The 19,093-nt window shown below is 36.0% G+C and overlaps 2 protein-coding genes across 2 annotated transcripts; both read right to left on the reverse strand.

Annotated features, from left to right (window-relative positions):
- Positions 1-1,074: 1,074 nt before the first annotated feature.
- LOC122281185 (DNA-(apurinic or apyrimidinic site) endonuclease) lies at positions 1,075-12,334 on the reverse strand. The gene is made up of 9 exons (XM_043092514.1): positions 11,920-12,334; positions 11,209-11,301; positions 10,737-10,881; positions 9,128-9,329; positions 4,327-4,405; positions 3,768-3,829; positions 2,576-2,662; positions 2,246-2,349; positions 1,075-1,337 (listed from the first exon to the last, which is right to left on the reverse strand). The coding sequence occupies exons 1-9, from the start codon at positions 12,148-12,150 to the stop codon at positions 1,252-1,254; spliced, it is 1,089 nt and encodes a 362-aa protein (XP_042948448.1). The 5' UTR covers positions 12,151-12,334; the 3' UTR covers positions 1,075-1,251.
- Positions 12,335-14,154: 1,820 nt separating this feature from the next.
- Positions 14,155-18,011, reverse strand: LOC122281186 (CBBY-like protein). Its single transcript, XM_043092515.1, has 8 exons — positions 17,596-18,011; positions 17,274-17,344; positions 16,789-16,947; positions 16,024-16,090; positions 15,510-15,605; positions 15,274-15,320; positions 14,934-15,014; positions 14,155-14,592 (listed from the first exon to the last, which is right to left on the reverse strand). Exons 1-8 carry the CDS (start codon positions 17,908-17,910, stop codon positions 14,469-14,471), a joined length of 960 nt encoding a protein of 319 aa, XP_042948449.1. The 5' UTR covers positions 17,911-18,011; the 3' UTR covers positions 14,155-14,468.
- Positions 18,012-19,093: the final 1,082 nt, after the last annotated feature.

Here is a 19,093-nt window from a genome sequence, read left to right on the forward strand (position 1 = left end):
TATTTGTAAAAAACCTGATTAACCTAACTAGACAAACCTGCTTTGTACGTACTCCTGACCTAGTATATATATATTATATATATATATATATATATATATATATATATATAATCTTCAAGGTGAATCCCACGTGAGCATCAATGTACAAATACTTCTTTGTATTGGACCATAAATTCGGTCGAGTAATTAGAGATGATTTTAATTGCTTGTGTTTAAGATATGTGCAAAAACCACTTACCCCAACCATTTTAATGACTTTTCCACCTCCGAACAATTTGAACGTCAAGATCTCTTATAAATGTTAAAAAAAAAAAAAAAAAAAAAAAAAAAAAAAACCAACATAATTGTTGAAAAATCCCAATTGATGGTCCCTCCCAAAAAGTCATCTAGTGTTGCTGGCTTCGTTTGCATTATCCAAGTTGTTAAAAAAATATATAAACAAAAAGACATCTATAGATAGATATAGCACGTGCGTTGTTTATATATATATATATATATATATATTATTACAATATTATTAAAGATAGATAGATGACATCTCGTTTTTAATTCCTCGTCTCACGTGGCCCATGCAATTGGTCCCACCAAAAACCAACACCCAGTAAACATTTATATCATTCATACCCTTCAATCACCAACCTGTCTAGTGAACCAACAACTACCCAAGGATAAAAGGAGAACAAAAATTCACTCCCGGCCAGCTGAAATGACCTTTAAACTTGGTTTTAGATCTATTAACATTGTTCAGGTTCTACTGGTTTGAAGGTCGGCGTACTAAGGCTGTGTTTGGTACTACATATAAGTAGAAAACAAATTAATAACCCTTTTTTTTAAGGTCAGTAAAACTAACCATTTCAGATATTTGACCTTTCTATCTTAAAGTGCTAGTATTGTAGTGAAACTTCCCTGAGTGGAGGAGGTTTGAGGTGCTCATGAAATGGCCTGAGAGAACATCCAACATGAGGCTCACCCTTAACTTTTGTGACAATTATTTCCCCAAGGGCCAAGGCTTTTGTTTTTTGTTTTTTTCCTTCGGTGTGTGTGAAGGTGTAACAAGTTCCATTTCAGAAAATATTAGCCCAAGAAAATGGTTAAGATGCTGCTGATTGATTTTCCATGTGCATATGTAGTCGTAGGTTCTTGCTACAAACATTAGGAAGTGTCTCGAAAAACAGCCTTAGGGCTCCCTTTAATAACCTCACAAAGTAATCTTCTAGTGCAAGGCAATGACATCATTAAACATGCTAAATTTTATGCAGAAACTTCATCGTGCTTGGAATTGAAGCATCCCTGTGAAAGCTCAAGTGTAACTGGGCAATGATCACTGCCGTAAAATCCTGCAGAGTTGAAAATCAGTGTTATGTATTTTTCTATGCTGGAAGCAAAAAGAGAGTAACAGGTTAAAAACTAGTGTAGGTACTGACATATCAAGAGACAAAATTATCCATACTTCATTTTACTCTTTTGTTTTGAAGTCTCAAATCCCTCCTTTTTTTTGATAAAGAAACAATTGGTACCATTGGACCATTGGTACTATTGAGTAAACCACAAATCCATCCTTTCCAATTGGTACCATGTAGAAATAAAGCTTCTACATGGAAAAAGGCCAAGTAGCACATATTCACAAGTTAATCTAGGCCAGATCAGATTGAAATAATTAAGACCCAAGGAGTGAAATATATTAATCAACTGATATCCTAATTGAAATCAACCCTTTCCCACAAAGACAAAAATAAAACACAGACAGACATGAGAATACAGGTAAGTAAGCCTGTGGAACAGATACCCTCATCAACATCCTATGCATTATCTTTTTTTTTTTCGTTTTTTTTTTTTTAAAAAAAAAAGTAACATCCTATGCATGATCAGCCATGGTTCATCCAATAAAATGAAGAATATTGTTTAAAAACCACAATTTCTTGTCAGTTATAGCCATGGTCACAAGGTGTTGTGGTCTCCAACAGTTATCAATCTCTGGGTAATATTTTTAAAGCGAAAACACTTTTCCTCCTGAAATATAGGTCTCCAACAGTTTGGCTTCTCTTTTGTTCAAGCTGTTTTAATAAGATGAGAAATCCCGTAGACTGTTTTAATATCCTAAGCCAAACTGTTTTAATATCCAAAGTCAAACAGTTTTAATATCCTAAGTCAAACTGTTTTAATATCCTATAATTCTAATGCCAGTTTCAAGTAAGATTAATACATTGCCAAAAATGAGCCTTATTCAAAATTAAATAAGATGCACCTTCTAATTCAATCCCTTGCCCATGCATCTCACATGCAACAATCCTATCTTTGAGTTGCTCTGAAACTATGAAATAGTCTATTCTCATCCTTTTTCCACGATATCTGCATGAAAACCGCTCATTATGATCATCATAAAATACAAACCAATCCAAGATAGTAAATCACTCTTCACCACAAAATATAATCAATTTCACATTTTTGTGAAAGGTTCATCAATTTCACATTTTAAAAGCCTTTTTAACATGGAAAAGATCAAACGAAATAATAATAAACTATGCTACAGCATCAATTTCCCAGGCATATAATCCATATGATATCAACTTCTTACTTCCCAACGGGATGCCCAGACCATGAGAAGCCACACTCCATGTTCTTCTCCTTGTGCAGGAATCTATATGCATCTATTAGCTTTCCCCTGAAGCACAATCCATATCACTCACTAAATGAAATTGAGAACCTTTTAATGGGGGAGAAAGCAAAAAAAAAAAAAAAATATAAGCAAAAAGAAGTTAACGGAAGTCCAAGGTCATAAATAGAACTAAAGATAGAATCATAGAGCAAAGTAGCAAATAGGCTTCATACACTATTCATAAGGCTAGGATCAGGAAAAAGATTTTAAGAACTCATTTTTTTTATAAGATCTTGTGAACTCATATCAAGAAAGGTGGTGCAACACAAGGATATTTTAGTTTGTTAATTATAAATATGATTATCTCTGTGCATACTTCCTGTTTACTTGGGCTTTGCCTATTACTTCATCAAATAAAATCTTATTTTACGTATAAAAAATTATAAATATGAATTCCATATTCCATTAAAATTGAATAAAACAATCTTGTATATTATTTGAACTTAACCTGAATCCCATGTTGAGATTATACCAAACTATCTTATACATAAATAAGTCCAGATTCAAGCAAAACTCTGCTAATATTGGGCGATATTCCTGCTCTGAAACCCCAATTTCATTTTCCACCTCACATCTAGATAAAAGAAGAGGGTCTGTTCTAACAAAATCACAAAACTATAATGACAATACCGCAAACAAGCTTAAAACAAGTTCGAAGATGCAAATTCTTCAATATTTCGTCCACGGAATATTTAGGAATATGGAAACATTGAAAAAAACTATTAAAGCAATGAAATCACTTCTCCATGAGAAGCACTAAAAACAGTGGAGCAATATATGAATCCAAGGACACATATGCTATAAGATAAGCATTAAAAATAAACGAAGCATATATGAATCCATGACCTAGAGCCGCTTTTCCACGAGAAGAAAGGTTGAGCAGAATAATATATAATGAGAAAACTGGAAGAACCTGCTTTCCTCTTTTTGATGGAAGGAAAAAAGGTGGGAAAAGAAGATAGGGAAACTAGTAGAAATTTTTGGAACAAGTTGACGTGGTTCCACTTTTTTTCCTACCAACAACAGTCTCATGGAAAAGCCATTTGGTTGTAGGTCATGGTTTCACCATCCCAAATCATGGAAGCAGAGATTTTCTGATGAAATCACACACTCTTTCAATATGGTACCAAAACGAGTCCTTTCAGCCAAGGTAAATCCAGGCTGCCCGCAGTCCTGCATCACATTAAATCAAGTAAAAGCTAAATCATAAGTTAATACATAGTATAATAAATTGTAAAGTGTGTGTTTAGAGTAACAAAATGAATAGCCTCATCTTATTAAAATATTTAATTTGATGCACAAAACATAATCTTAAGCAGAAATGGTCATTATAAACAGAGAGGATACTTATATGGAAGCATTTTATTCCTAAACTAATCCTGCTATAGCCTGGTACAATTAGAAGGATCTGTTATAGAAGGTGGATTTTACTTCATAGTTATAAAAATTCCAATGGAGCAGGTGAACACATGAAATGCACAAGCGTTAAAGAAAAAATGTGGTTCGTACCTCATTTCAGCAGCTTATTTTCAACTTTTTCATGTGTCTCAAATTAGAATCAAAAGGAAAGTTCAAGAAAAGGAAAAATAAAAAAGATAGTATTTCTACATACGGATGCAGAAGTAAAGTATCACATAATTATGTGCAAAAAATCAACAACATGCTACCACCTCTTTATTTGGAGGAACATAACCATTGAGCTTTGCTGCACTGAAAAATTCTGGATGACTCACATCGATCTCTTCATGGCTGCAAGTAACAAATTCAAAAGGGATTTGCAAGTAAGATAAGATTTTATTAATAAGTAAAGAGGATGAAACCCTTGTACACCGGAAGTATAGAAGAGGTCAACCTAAATGGCAAAGGGAAAAAAAGAGAAGCAAATACAAGTTTAAGGATCTTGATATAAATATTGATGCATAATGCTGATCAAGCTTAAGTATTGTTAGAGGGTGTTGTAACTAGTGTATATAAGGGTGTTAGTGTCATTTGTATATAGTATATATAAGCTCAAAGATCAATAAAATGTCATAAGAATTTCTCTCAATATCGACTACATGGTATCAAAGCACTGTGTAGTTGGTTGGTAGTGATTGTGCGACAAAAGTTTTTTTTTTTTTTTTCAATGCGTTTCCATGATTAGTGGTGGTGGTTAGTGGCACTGTGTGGAATCACTGTAGCCGTCTGTGGTGGTCTGTAGTGGTTTTTGGCCTTCAATGTTGGCGGCAGGGAGCTGAGGAGCCCCTTTTCAATGTGTTTCCGGTGACTTCAGGTGTCAAAGTCACCAGAATCCAACTCACCGGCATTTTCTGTGCATGCCAGTGTATTTTTTGTCGTCATCGACTGTTGAAGCAGCGGTTTATCGCCGGCGAGGAGCTTGGATTGTGGTGTTTGGTTGGTTGTGTGTCTAAACAGAACCCAGTTCTTGACTAGGTATGCCTCAAACCTGGAATAGGAACTTATTATTATCCGGAATAAGCCCCGTTTGGTAACGCATATAAGGAAAACCTGCTTGCCTTATTCTTGGTTAGGATAGCGTATTCCAGTTTTAAGTCAGCTTTGAAACCGGTACAAGCCGGTACTCGAAATTTTTAGAAACAAGCTTGTTCAGGCCCGAAACATGCCAGTTCAGACCCGAAACAGGCCAGGCCAGTTTAGATCCGATATCTGCTTATTTTGACTGGTACAGACTAGTTTCACCCGATACATGCCCAAAATTTGGGTTTTTAATTTGGATTTCTACTTTTCTAGATTGTATTTTCCAGTTTTTCATCCAAATTTCATGTTTTTGTGTGAAATCTTTGTTTCTAAGTGAATGTTGTGATACTTTTTTCCATGGCAACTAAATTTGAGTCAACGTCTTTTGCACAAAATGTTAGTATTCCTATGACTTCAGTGAAGTTCTACCAGTATTTGAGCATCTTTTTGAAAGGCAAGGGCCTTCGTCGTACTCATTTGGTTGATCCAATTCCTGTTTCGACTAGTTCTACCTTTGCTCAATGGGAGCAAGAAGATGTTCAAATATTGTCTCTGATGTTGACCAGTATTGAGTCTAATATTTGCACAAGCTTAATACATTTTGACACTGCTAAAGAGGTGTGGAGGCATCTCAAACAGATGTATTCGGGCTCTGGAAACATAATTCGTATTTATGAGTTGTGTAAACAATTCTTCGCGTTTGAACGGAGTGCTTTGGGCCTAGAAGAATATTATTCTCAAGTGATGAGCATATGTGAAGAATTCAAAATGTATCAGCCTATCACTTCTGATGTTTCAAGTATGCTAAAACAACGGGAAGATTTTAATGTTGTTCGCTTTCTTGTTGGCTTAAAACCTGAGTATGAGTTAGTGCGTTCTCAAATTTTGGCAAGTCTACAGCTTCCCTCATTTTCTGATGTATCTCCCGACTTCAGTGAGCTACATTGTTTTCTGATCAAATTAATGAGAGATCTGCTTTAGTTGCCTCCTATGTTGCTACTGGTGGGCGTGGAGGTCGGAGTGGTAGAGGTGCATGTAGGGGACGTGATACCAGTGATAATCGCACTCGAGGTCGTGAATCTCGTAAGTGCACCCATTGTGGTCGCACTAACCACTCAGTGGATTATTGTTGGGATCTACATGGTAGACCATCTGGGTTCGATAATCAAGCCATTTTCCAAGATGATCTACCATCAACGAGCTCCAACCTAACTCCAGAAATGATCAGCATATCAAATGATGAGTATGATCAGTTTTTGGGTCGCACACAGACAGCTTCATCTTCCATAGCTGCTCGTGTCCATTCAGGTACAACGTCCGCATGTCTTGTCTCATCTACTCAACATCCATGGATCATCGATTCAAGAGCCAATGAACATTTGACTGGTTTGTCTTATTCCTTATCTAAGTTAGATACTATGACATCTCTAAAGAGTGTTACTCTTGCTAAAGTTACAGGCATTGGATCCACTAACCTCACCGATTCTATATCCTTGTCATCTGTTTTATACGCTCCTAGTTTTCCCATTAGTTTACTGTCCATTAGTAAACTTACTCTTCCACATAACCAAGTTACCTCCTACAAAGGTACAATATCTAGTAGTTGATCTTCTATCTGAAGGAGATCCAGCCCAATCAACATCTGAAAAGGCTTCATTTCTAAAATGTCTATTTGATCTATATAACAATCTAATGCCAGGAGCTCGCTTAAGATAACGAAGAATATGAATTATAGCATCCCAATGTGAGATTCTGGGCATTTGTAGAAATTGGCTCACTACACTCACTGCATAAGAGATATCAGGTCTAGTAATAGTAAGATAATTCAATTTACCAACAAGTCTTTGATACTGACCTGGATCTCCAAACAATTCCCCTTCCTCTTTCAAGAGTTTACAATTTGGATCCATAGGTGTGTCAATGCCCAACATGCCGGTTTCTTCTAGAAGGTCAAGTACATATTTTCTCTTGCCAAAATTTCTTCTGTTCGAGTATTGATCTCTCTTGCTACTAATTTGGATTGACCTTTATTTCAGTTGGATGTTAAAAATGCATTCTTACATGACGACTTAAATGAGGAAGTGTATATGGAGCAACTACCTGGGTTTGTTGCTCAGGGGGGTTATCGAGGTACTGTGTGCAAGTTAAAAAATACATTATATGGTTTGAAAGGTTCTTTGATACTATATTGGCATTTGGTCTTCGTAGATGCCAAACAGATCACTCGGTATTTCACCTGCATAGTGATGTAGGTCATATCTTGTTGTTTGTATATGTGGATGATATTGTAATTACGGGGAGTGATTCGGTTGGAATTGCCAAGCTAAAACAATTCCTACATGATTAGCTTTAGACAAAAAACTTGGGCAAACTTAGATATTTTCTTGGAATTGAAGTCGGTAGATCAAATAAAGGTATTAACCTATCTCAGAGAAAATATGTGACCTTCTGGAAGAAATTGACATGTTGGGTGCACGGCCTATTGACATACCTATGGATCCAAATCGTAAACTCTTGAAAGAGGAAGGGAAGTTGTTTGGAGATCTAGGTCGGTATCAAAGACTTGTTGGTAAATTGAATTATCTTACTATTAGTAGACCTGATATCTCTTATGCAATGAGTGTAGTGAGCCAATTTCTACAAATGCCCAGGGTCTCACATTGGGATGCTACAATTCATATTCTTCGTTATCTTAAGCGAGCTCCCGGCATTGGATTGTTGTATAGATCAAATGGACATTTTAGAATTGAAGCCTTTTCAGATGCTGATTGGGCTGGATCTCCTTCAGATAGAAGATCGACTACTGGATATTATACCTTTGTGGGAGGTAACTTGGTTATGTGGAAGAGTAAGAAGCAAACAGTAGTAGCTCAATCTAGTGCAGAAGCTGAATACAGAGCAATGACTCACACAACTAGTGAGCTAATATGGTTGCAACACTTTCTTCAAGAGATTGGGTTTCCAGCTCCTGTCCCTCTTCAGTTACTTTGTGATAACCAAGCTGCAGTGCATATTGCATTTAATCCCATTTTCCATGAGAGGACTAAACACATTGAGATTGATTGTAACTAGTGTATATAAGGGTATTAGTGTCATTTTTATATAGTATATATAAGCTCAAAGATCAATAAAATATCATAAGAATTTCTCTCAATATCGACTACAAGTATAAAAGCATTGCAAGTTATGTCAAATTCTACTTTAGTCACTAGTAGTCAAATTGTCACTTTCTAGGATATCAAAACAATTTTTTTTATGATGAGGAGTCCCGGAGATTGTGTAAACATAACACGACACTAAGTTCCACCCCAATGATGCACACCGATGATGAACACTGAAGATAAATAAGAGTGCGAAATTATACACATCTTAGTGGCACTCAAATAATAAACACGTCTCTCTCTATATATATATTTGTGGTAAAGTAGATGATGACTCAAGCAAAATCTTGTGAATTTTAGGATAAAATAAATGCATGTAGTTGGAAGATGATATAACAAAAAAAGAAACAACAAAAAAAGATAAATAAAGGGTTAATTGCAAAAATAGTACCCTGGTTTTTACGTTTTTGCAATTCAAGGACTCAACTTTTAATTTTTGCAAAATTTTTTTCGATAAGTAACAATAATTAGGACACAAGAGGAACAATATTTTGCAAAATTGATACCTGAATGGTTGAACCTCAATAATTAGGTAACTCCATCAATTTTTTGAATGAAAATTAACGGCAAGATTGCAGTGTGCCACGTGTCAACGTTCGATTGGATGAAGTGGATATTGATGCCACGTACAATATCCAAGTCCACCAATCGAAGGGTGACACGTGGCCCCTGTGAATTTCTAATGGAAAATTGACGAAGGTACCTAATTGCAAGTTTCTTGAAGTTCAGGTATCAATTTTGGGAAATCTGAAAATTGAGGTCTCAAATTGCAAAAAGATGAAAAACTCAAGTACTGATTTTGCAATTAACCATAAATAAAAGATATACTTACCTAACATTCAGATCACCACACCATACAAGAGGCTTATCTGAAGACTGAAGGACAAACTCCAATATCCTTTTATCCCATTTCCTTCTCCTTACAAATGAGTTTACCTCCTCTTTCCAGCCATTGTTTGGTGCATATGTATTCAATAAGCGAAAGGTGTCGAATTCAGCTAAAATGACCCGGCCATCTGGTTCATGCTTTGAAGCTAGCAACAGAGACAAGTATCTGATTAAACTGCCATCCCAGTGAAAATGGAGAAAAAACAATAAAATTTAAGTTACATAGTTCAAAGCATACATGCGTACACAAGAACGTTCCAAGTATGGACTTAATAATGTAAGAATTACGAACATGAAACAAGAATTCTTATTTTTTTGCATCGGTTGATATTTCCTTTATTACCATCTAGAAATTGTCTCAAACTGAAGGGTCCAACTGGATAATGATGTTTATCAGTGTTATTGTATACCAAGTTCTGCATGTTTTTCATCAAATTACAAAAATGCAAATTACAGGATCGAAAAAAATGTACGCTCTTAAATATGATTTTTGCTTAGGCAGTGCCCTAATAATAACAAAAAATAAAATAAAAAATTCCTTTCCATTATTATCACTTGGCCTTAAACATAAATAGGTCAAACAATCTATATCCTGCGCTAAGTTCTAACACCAGAAAAGGAATAGAAGAAGAAACAGACCTATGGCACATTGCTCCTTCAAAAAAAATCAAAGCAGTAGAAGTCACCAAGTTGATATTGACATTTCAGGTGGATGAAAAAACATAGATACCTTGTATTGTTGAAATTCTGTAAAATAACACTAAACTCATTGAGGTCCCAGTGGGCCTCATTTAAAACTTTTTCACAAAAAGGGTGTTGAGTATTGAGAAATGCCTTGAATTGGTACTATTGTCTACCAGCATTTGGCTCCAACCAATCTACCAAAAAAAATAGACACTGTATTTTCACCTATTATTTCATAACACATAGCCAGAAGATGACCTGCAATGGAAATCATGTTAACTCAGAAATTTGTTGTCCTTTTGCCCAATAAAATTCATTTAGATTCCTTTTAATTTCTGATGTGAGATAAGTCAATGTCTTCATAATTTTCTTGTCTCTTTTATTTTTTCTCTTGAATATTTCTTGTGAACTCGGGCTATGCCTTTTCAGTTTCTTAAAAAACTCAATGATTATTTGACAAAAAAATCTGCTCTGAGATAATGTACAGACCATATTTTGTGATCGTAAGCAAGACCACCATAGCTTACTCACAATTTAAAAACTAATTGACTTGATGAAGGCTATAAGTCTAAACAGACAACACAAAAGTTAATAGTTCAAAACCCAATGACATCTGCAGCTTCCAACCTTCTTCAGAATCATCTATGTGTGTTCATATCAGTAAAAGGATGCCCTGTGAACTGACGTTACGCTACACACATGCACATGCACTCTCATACACACACAGAGGAACAGTAGAAAATGATCTAAAGCCCATACTCAAGAGATCCTGTACATACTAAAATGTGAGAATAAAATTATGACTCGTTGAATTTAATTCAATTATAAGAGTTTATACCATTACATATAAGAGATTGAAGATGATATACCTGTTTTGTCAAGATTGAAGAAGACCTTTTTTGGTTGGCAACAGTTCTTTACCATTAGTGCAGTTCCTGCATACTTTGAATCTGCAAGAGACCACCAAACACGATAATTTGCAAAGGGCAGACTTGAAAGGGCACGCATCAAAATCTGCATTGTTTTGAGGGAAAAAATTATCAAAAATCGAATATATACTATAGAAAAATAGGATGTATAATTCCCTAACACTAAAAAAAGTCGCCATTTTGACAAGTGAGAAGAAACGACATATACTTTCAATTCAATCACATAAAAGCTAGTACAGGTTTGTAAGTTTTTTCTCTGCTACTGCTGCTGTAAATCTTCTTCTTTGAATGAGATTTTAATTCATAGAGGCAATACAACAATGGGTTTCAATTGGATGCAAGCAGGTGTCCACATTCACACACACTCAGGCTTTAATTTATAGACATATCAAAATGAAAGAAAATTTTTTACCTGTTTTTCTTCGCGTGCTGAGCTTGTATCATCTTTTAGTTCTCCTGGATTTTTAGGTGCACCCTTTGAACCAGCCGCAGGCATCCTTACTTCCTAACAGTGATGTATGGTTAGACTCCATCAATAAAACAGGGAAAAAAGGCATGGTTATTAAGAATCATCATTTACCAAAACAATTTTTTAATTTAAAATTGAGCTAAGCCAATTCACAGAGCAATTTTGAAGCAAACGATGAGGTGAGCTAAACCATCCTACAGGCTCAGCTTAACAGTCTCAATGTCATAGCAGACCCTTTCCCATGTGATGGACCCCCTCAAAATCTAAAAAGCTAAACAGCGTACAATAAGGTCAAGCACTTCTCAATCTGAAGCAAGTCAAGCATGTTAAACCCTAACAATAAAAATAAAACAACACCAAACGTGCGAACCTTACTTCAGAAAAATAACCAAATTTCATAAGCCCGATGTATCAAGCTATCATTAAAGACTCAAAGTGTCAAACACCCACGTGTGATCTCATCACAGAGACATCCTGCTCAAAGACATTGAATACATGCATTCCACTGCACACATTCATCAATATGCCCAAGACCTACTTGTCATTATACTTGTATGCCAATATTCATGGCATTCCCACACACAATCGATTCCAAAACCAAATAGGGTTCATCAAAATAGAGAGTGTGCGTGTGGGAGTGGGTCAGTGAATCACCTGTATTGCAATGACATCAGGATCGAAACTTGTCACGAACTTGGTGAACTCGGGCCAGTTGTTCTTGACTCGCAGAAGAAAGCTATTGGCATTCCAGGTCAAGAACTTCAACGGATCTCTCTTGTCCTCACCTGATACGTCTCTATTCTCACCGTCTTCCTTTTCAGATGATGAAACAGAGGGCTTCTTCGATGGCCCGTCCTTCTCCACTGGTTTAAAGAAGCGCTTCATTCTCCTTCGAAGTTTTCACAGTTCTTCGACACTGATCAACTCTATGCTATGTTTGTGTCCATAAAGTTCTCTTTTTGTTTATATTTTCCCTCGAACGTCGGATGTTTCTGTGACATCGCTCAGTGAGCTCACCAGCCACTGCAGCCGTTAAGGCCCTTGTAAAGAAAACGAAATCACATATACAACACATACACACGGGTACAAAGTAAATAAATTCATTTCCAATTATCATTCTTGGCATAACAAATGCACCCTAGTATAAAAGCATCACGACTTAGCCGGAAAAGTGTTAATATTTTAATTTGAGAAATACTTTAACAATGAAAAGATTATACAAAATCAGTCGTATAAACTGACGTGATTTGATATGATTTGTCAATTATTTTTATTGTAAAGTAAATCTAATAGATCAAATGAAATCACGTTAATTTATAGAATTATTTTATATAATTTCTTTGTAGATGCAATAATCGTGATCACAAAGTTAGCGCAAAGTTAATAGTTGATGTTGGGTATAAATTTGCTTTTGTATGTGAGAGAAGAGCTGTGGACGACTAAAGCTCATACTCAAAGTTAATAGTTGATGTTGGGTATAAATTTGCTTTTGTATGTGAGAGAAGAGCTGTGGACGACTAAAGCTCATACTCACGAGACTTGCATAGTGGAGGGCAATTAAAGGATTACATCGAATCCATTGTATGGACACGGATAAGGTTAACTACTCTATCCTTTTAATAGCACGATTGGTCCATAATGATAAACCTTACGTTAGCAACATGGAAACTTAGCTAACCGTATTCTAAAGATATAAAGATGTATAAAGATAAGTTCAAGCGAGATGTTTGTGTTGAATGAGCGCTATCAATGGCTGAATCGTGTTTCAAAGGTAAGATACCAAACTGGCGCTGACAATCGTGCCTATTGAGAGCTTTTGCCACAGTAGATTTCCTTAACTTATAAATAGCCTACCGTATATGTACTATTGATTCATTACTCATTAAAAGAGATTAATTCTTTCCTGACTTAAAGCTCAGAGACATCTCCCACTAGGATTCTTGAGTTTTCTTTTCTAGTTGCAGGTCATTAGGAGGGCTTGCCGCAGCATACTTGGAATCAACAGGTGACCCGTTGTATGCCAAGTCTTATTAAAGGTTTGGAAATTGAAAAACAAAGGGTTAATAGACAAGAAAAGAAAAAAATAATACCATCTTTATTATTTGTATTTTTTTTTCTTAATTCAGGTTTTATTGAGTTGTTACTTTTATTTTTTACTTCCATCTAATCTTTCGATTGTTCGGGAGCCATTTTTCCTTAACAAACGGCTAAGGACTTTTTTTAATTTTTCCCATTTATTTTCAGACTAGAAATATATAAAAAAAATTGCAATTACTTGAGAAAAATGCACGATATAAGCATAGCATTTAAAGTCATGCAGAGCAAGTTTTTACACGTATTTTTAAAAAAGTGTTGTTGAAGTCCAATCTTCTCTCTCTCTCTCTCTCTCTCTCTCTCTCTCTCTCTCACACACACACACACACACAGACCAACGAAATTGCCATATGAAATAGTTGTGGTGTGGAAAGCTTGATCGTACGGAGTGTATGCTACCAACCATAAGTGCATGCGATGTGAATATACTATAAATGGGCATTAGAAAGCAAACTGAGAGTCAGAGACTCACAAGATTTGCTTTAAAATCCCATATAACAAAAACCACTGACATTTCCTATAGATAGACGTAATGGTAATGCAGAGAAAGGGCAACACCTTCAACGAGAGGCTCATACAAATACCAGAAAGAAATAGCAGATATACAATGTGTGATGGCTATCCAAGGGGAATTGCATTGCTTATTGACAAAAGTAGCCATCCAGCAGAATACAAGATCAGACCTTAAACTCTTGATATCGTGGGAATTTTTCACTTTGGATCTATGATTGTATCTGTAAGCCAGAGAACCACTACCATCTGGAGACCACAGACCATAAAGAAGAAAGGACAAAATGGAGCAAACTACATCATCTGACCATTTAATATATGTTCTTAAACCCGATTACTTGTACACTTAAATGCAAGCCAGCTGTCCATGGGCATTCTGCCATCATAAATCTGTACATCTTATGAGACTAGCTTAAAAGTAATCTAAATTCAGCATACAAATAGTATTTCATAGATTATAGCTCTACAAGTCTTATTGGTAATGCAAGGTCTTTTTGTGCAAACTTTTAAAAGATATTCACAACAATAGATATGGACTACTTAGAGCCAATAAGCATTGAAGAATAATATGAACCGGGTTAAACTACTCCTTACATGACCTAGCTAACGTATTGCTTCTCAAGAAGGCTTCCACAGAATGACAAGTCAAACCGCTCCTCTGGAGGATCTCCAATGCAGTCAAAGACTGCATCTGCATTTAAAAAGTCTTCATCGGCTGTGTAACTGCAAAAAGAGATTCGGGCATGAAATGATGTTCAATGATTCGACTAAATGCACGGGATATTCAGAGGTTGAACAATTATTGACTATAGTTGGTAGAAGGAAGGAAATTAATGCAGACAACAAAATTTAACAGATATTTGGAAGTAACGTAGATGGAAATTTTGTTTCCATCAAACTATGGATTGTTTAGGTTGATATACCTAATCTTTTATCCATACAAACAAAACTAGTATAAGAGAAGTTTAACAGAACTCCAAATTATGCAAAAAGTATTGACATAAGATTGAAGCATGCTTGAAAAAAGTAAGGGAATGGTAAGCAAAGAAGAAGTAATATGTTACCCGCTCTTGGTAACGATACACTTCATTCCAGCAGCTTTGGCAGCTGCAAGGCCAATGGCACTGTCCTCTACCACAACACAGCTGTGTATATATAACCAATATATGAGTTCTCCACAAATACAAATATTTCAATCATAAAAGCATATGAAAATCATGTTCCAACAGCAATTAACAGCTGGACAGAAAGTACAAGATCACTAGCAGCATGCTTCTAGTAATTAAAAGATTGTTTCATTTATTGATTTGACTCCCACCATCTAGGAAATATGTACCACAAAAAACACTTGTTAATATCATCATTGTAGCATCAGATTTCATTTAGGCCTTTATGATTTGGTACCTTGAAGGATCAACACCCAGAGTGCTGGCTGCTAATACATAGATGGCCTGCAAGAAGTAAGAATACAGTTTAGTAGCTAAAAAAGAGGTTATTTTTCAACAATCATGGAATAACTCAAAATATTAGGTAGTTCGGCAGTTGCTCTAATAGCATGAGCAAAACCAAATGATGTTAAACATAGATGGTAGCCAGACACCATCGTACTATGTTGACACTGAGAGGGATGAAAGGTTTACTGGATCAGGCTTTTTGCGGGGAACCACATCTCCTGCAAATATCTTGATTTTTTCTGCCCGCTCAGGTCCCAACAAACATGATACTATTGCAGAGACCTAAAAAAAAACACATACTTCAGCAGTCAACATAAGATCTGGTTCAAGAATCAGTATGATACAGGTCACAAATAGATTAACTTGAATACATTAACAAGTAATGACCAATCAATCCTAGCATTAAAGTGTAATACATTCATTCTGAAGTATAAATGCTGATACAAAAAAATGTGAATGAGACCCCTTAAATGCACTTATCAGTCTCTGCAACAATTATCCAACATAAAAACCATCTGACATACAAGAACACAGTTTCCAAAACTAACGAAATTCAGATCCATCATAGCATCCTATTTTGAACTGTTTCAAGCAGCGCACACTGCACACTGGATTTTTGTTTTGTTCTGTTTTTTTTTTTTCAAGGAGTCATGGAAAACTAATCAATCAAGCAATTACAATTGAACCTGATTGTGCATACCGCCTTCTCATTTGAAGTGCTGCACACGGCAACTTTAACTCCTTTTTGTAAAGCTTGATCAATCAGCCTGTACAATTTAATAAGAGATATAAGCCAAAGTCAAATATCCGGATATCTAAAATTTATCTCATACAAGGTTACTGATCTACTTTTACAGAATCATTTTATTTATTATGACCATAGACATATTCATAAATATAACTTCAAAATGTGGAATGCTAGAATGTTCTTCTACAATTGATTTTACAAATCTGCTGAATCCCCAACTATATGGCAGCTCTAGGGAACTTGGAAGGAAAGACACGTTACAGAATAAAATATGGAGTCAACTCCTTATTAGTATCTGTTGCATGCCTCAGATAAATGAGAATAAAGAAATCAAAGATGCAATGTGCCACTACATGTCGTAAGGTTACTGATGATGCAGGTACTAAATTGTTACGGATCAAGATCCTGAATTTAAAGGGATATAGAAGTCCACTTAATCAACCACAACCACTCATGAGGAGAACAACAAATTGAAGTTTGACATTCTTATAACTGACTTCACAATCAGATAAGTATTGAAAGACACATAATATTAGATTGGTTTCCCCTTGGTCCTTGCTAACTCAGAACCAGTTAGCTGGGACTCAACGCTGTCCAGGATTCCTACTTGTAAGTATCAGATTTATGTTTCCAGTACAGGCTGAAGATCTATGCATAATCAAAGACAATTATTATATACAATAGGTGCAAAGATAAGCGGATGAGAAGGTAACCAACTTTCCAACACCCGGCCGAAGAGGGAGCAATTTTTTCTCAATAAGGGCCATGAACAGCTCTGTCTTTCTCTTGTGAAGTGAAGCTATGAACTCCTTTCTTTCTTCATCACTCTTCGGAGATTTTTCCGGCCAACCTGTCTTGTTAAAGTAGGCTGTCATCCTACAAAGACCAGAATCAATTAGCTACTAGTTCCCTTCACAGTTCCACAACGTAGTATATTTTGGCATACATGCAAACTACTGAGCAAAGAATGTAAATAGACATGAAACAAAATCAAGCACACAATCGTCTTTAGTTTGTGTGGCATACTTTTGTGACCTATGGAAAATGTTATTTGCACATCTCTTTTACACCTTTGTTCTGGATCATTGAATTTGAATAAACTAAAAATATAAGACAAATGGATTAAGATAAAAATAAAAGGCGCGCACATAAGAAGTAAAATTAGCACTATCAATAAAATTTTGATCTGAAGGAGACATTACCTTTCTTTTCCTCCCCCAATCTTCAGCAACTCCCCGTACAAGTCTACATCCCAGATAACACCTAATTCTCTCTGAACAATGAGTTAAGCTACATGATGTGAGCAGCTAAACCATGAATTCTTATGAAGGCATCTTCGGATGCATAACATCTAAACAAAAGCCATATAAAGCAAATTTCTTTACCAAAACAACAAAGCCCTTTGGAATAATTGGGTAAATTTCTAAGCCCCCATTTTATTACCACATCATTCAATCACCAAACATTATGTATAAAACAAAAAGATAAATAAAACAAAAAAAAAAAAATCAAGAGGATGCATACTTCTTTGAAAGTGTCGTTGAAAGAGATACGATGCCCGTCCTTCTCCGTATCGACGAGCACGCCATCGCAATCAAAAAGAAGAGCCGATGGAAGAGCTGAAGGAGCCGAGCAAGTAACGCCCCTAGAACCTTTTCTCAAGCTCATGGGCCTGCTTCTCAATGTTTGACAGAAACTCGTTCTGGTTGCCAAAAATGAAGACGATAACATTCTTTCATGGGAGTTGAGGCCAGCAATGAAGAAGGTCTTCGTGTTAGAGAACAAAGCTGTTGGCGAAGAAAATGTAGCCAAGGAAAGAGAGAAAGCCGTCGACGCCATTAGAGGAACTTGAGGCGAGTGACGACTAACGAGGGTGTCTTTTTAACGGCTTCGTGTCCCAGACTTATCCACCGTGGAGCCACAAATGCAGTCTGTGTGCGTAGTCCGTACTGTACATAAGGCGCACTGAGAAAGCATTGGACAGAAGAGAGAGACATTGGATAAGTTTGAGCTGGGCTGAAAAACTGATCCAATTTGTAATAAGCACAAGCCCAACCCATTTAGGATCAAAACGTGTGTTGATTCCGTGACTTGCGATGGTTGGTACACTAAACATGTTCATTCCATGACTACCAACCATTTACATGTAACTTTCATGAAGCTTCAAGTGTCATCCAGTGATAGAAAAAATGACCCTAGTGTGTTTTGTGCATATATGCAAGGAGGTTTTTCATGTCTGTAGTGGGTGAAATGGCAGAGGTTTTTTAAGCACAGCTTTCTTTAAGGAATCAAGCAGCTATGGGCTTGAAGAAATAGAACCAAAGCATCAGTATTAATGAATAAAACAAAGAATCCCATATCCTTGGTTTTAACTCATCATTTACATCAATTAGTTGAATTATATTAGGTATGATCGGTGCATAATTAAGAGTTGCAAGGAGAAAAGTGTTACGGCCATGAAAAGATTATATAAAAGTAAATTCATAAACTGACATGACTTCATATAATATGTTAAATTTACTTTATGATAAAAGTAATTTTGTAATTTAACGTACCACTACCACATCAGGTCAACATGAGCGATTTGATGCTAAATCACCCAGCTGCATACAGTGCAGCTCTTTTGCCTAAAAGCTGCTCTGGAAAGCCAAAAAATTACCTGCTCCAAGCCGTTAGCAGCACACTCTTCTACCTCCAACACCTCATTCTGTTTAGTATCAAATGTAGGCACTGCCCTGCCAAGGAAAGATCAATCAGAACAGGATCTTCATTTTTATAATTGAAGCCATTTCATTTACAGCCCAAGAAATCTGTTCACTGATGGGATCTTGAGACCTTTATGCTATTCGGTGTCTTCAACAGCATATCGAGTAGACATGCAATTGGGCTCCAATTCCGCCGCCTATGGAACAAAAGCTAGAGGAAAAAGCTTAAGCTAATTGAAATCTACAAGTTAAAAGGCGCAGGCAAGCTCTTACTGAAAACTGAGTTGAGAGACATGTACAAGTAGAAAACTGAAGTT

Source organism: Carya illinoinensis, chromosome 11 (assembly GCF_018687715.1).
Source record: "Carya illinoinensis cultivar Pawnee chromosome 11, C.illinoinensisPawnee_v1, whole genome shotgun sequence".
NCBI classification, from domain to species: Eukaryota; Viridiplantae; Streptophyta; class Magnoliopsida; order Fagales; family Juglandaceae; genus Carya; species Carya illinoinensis.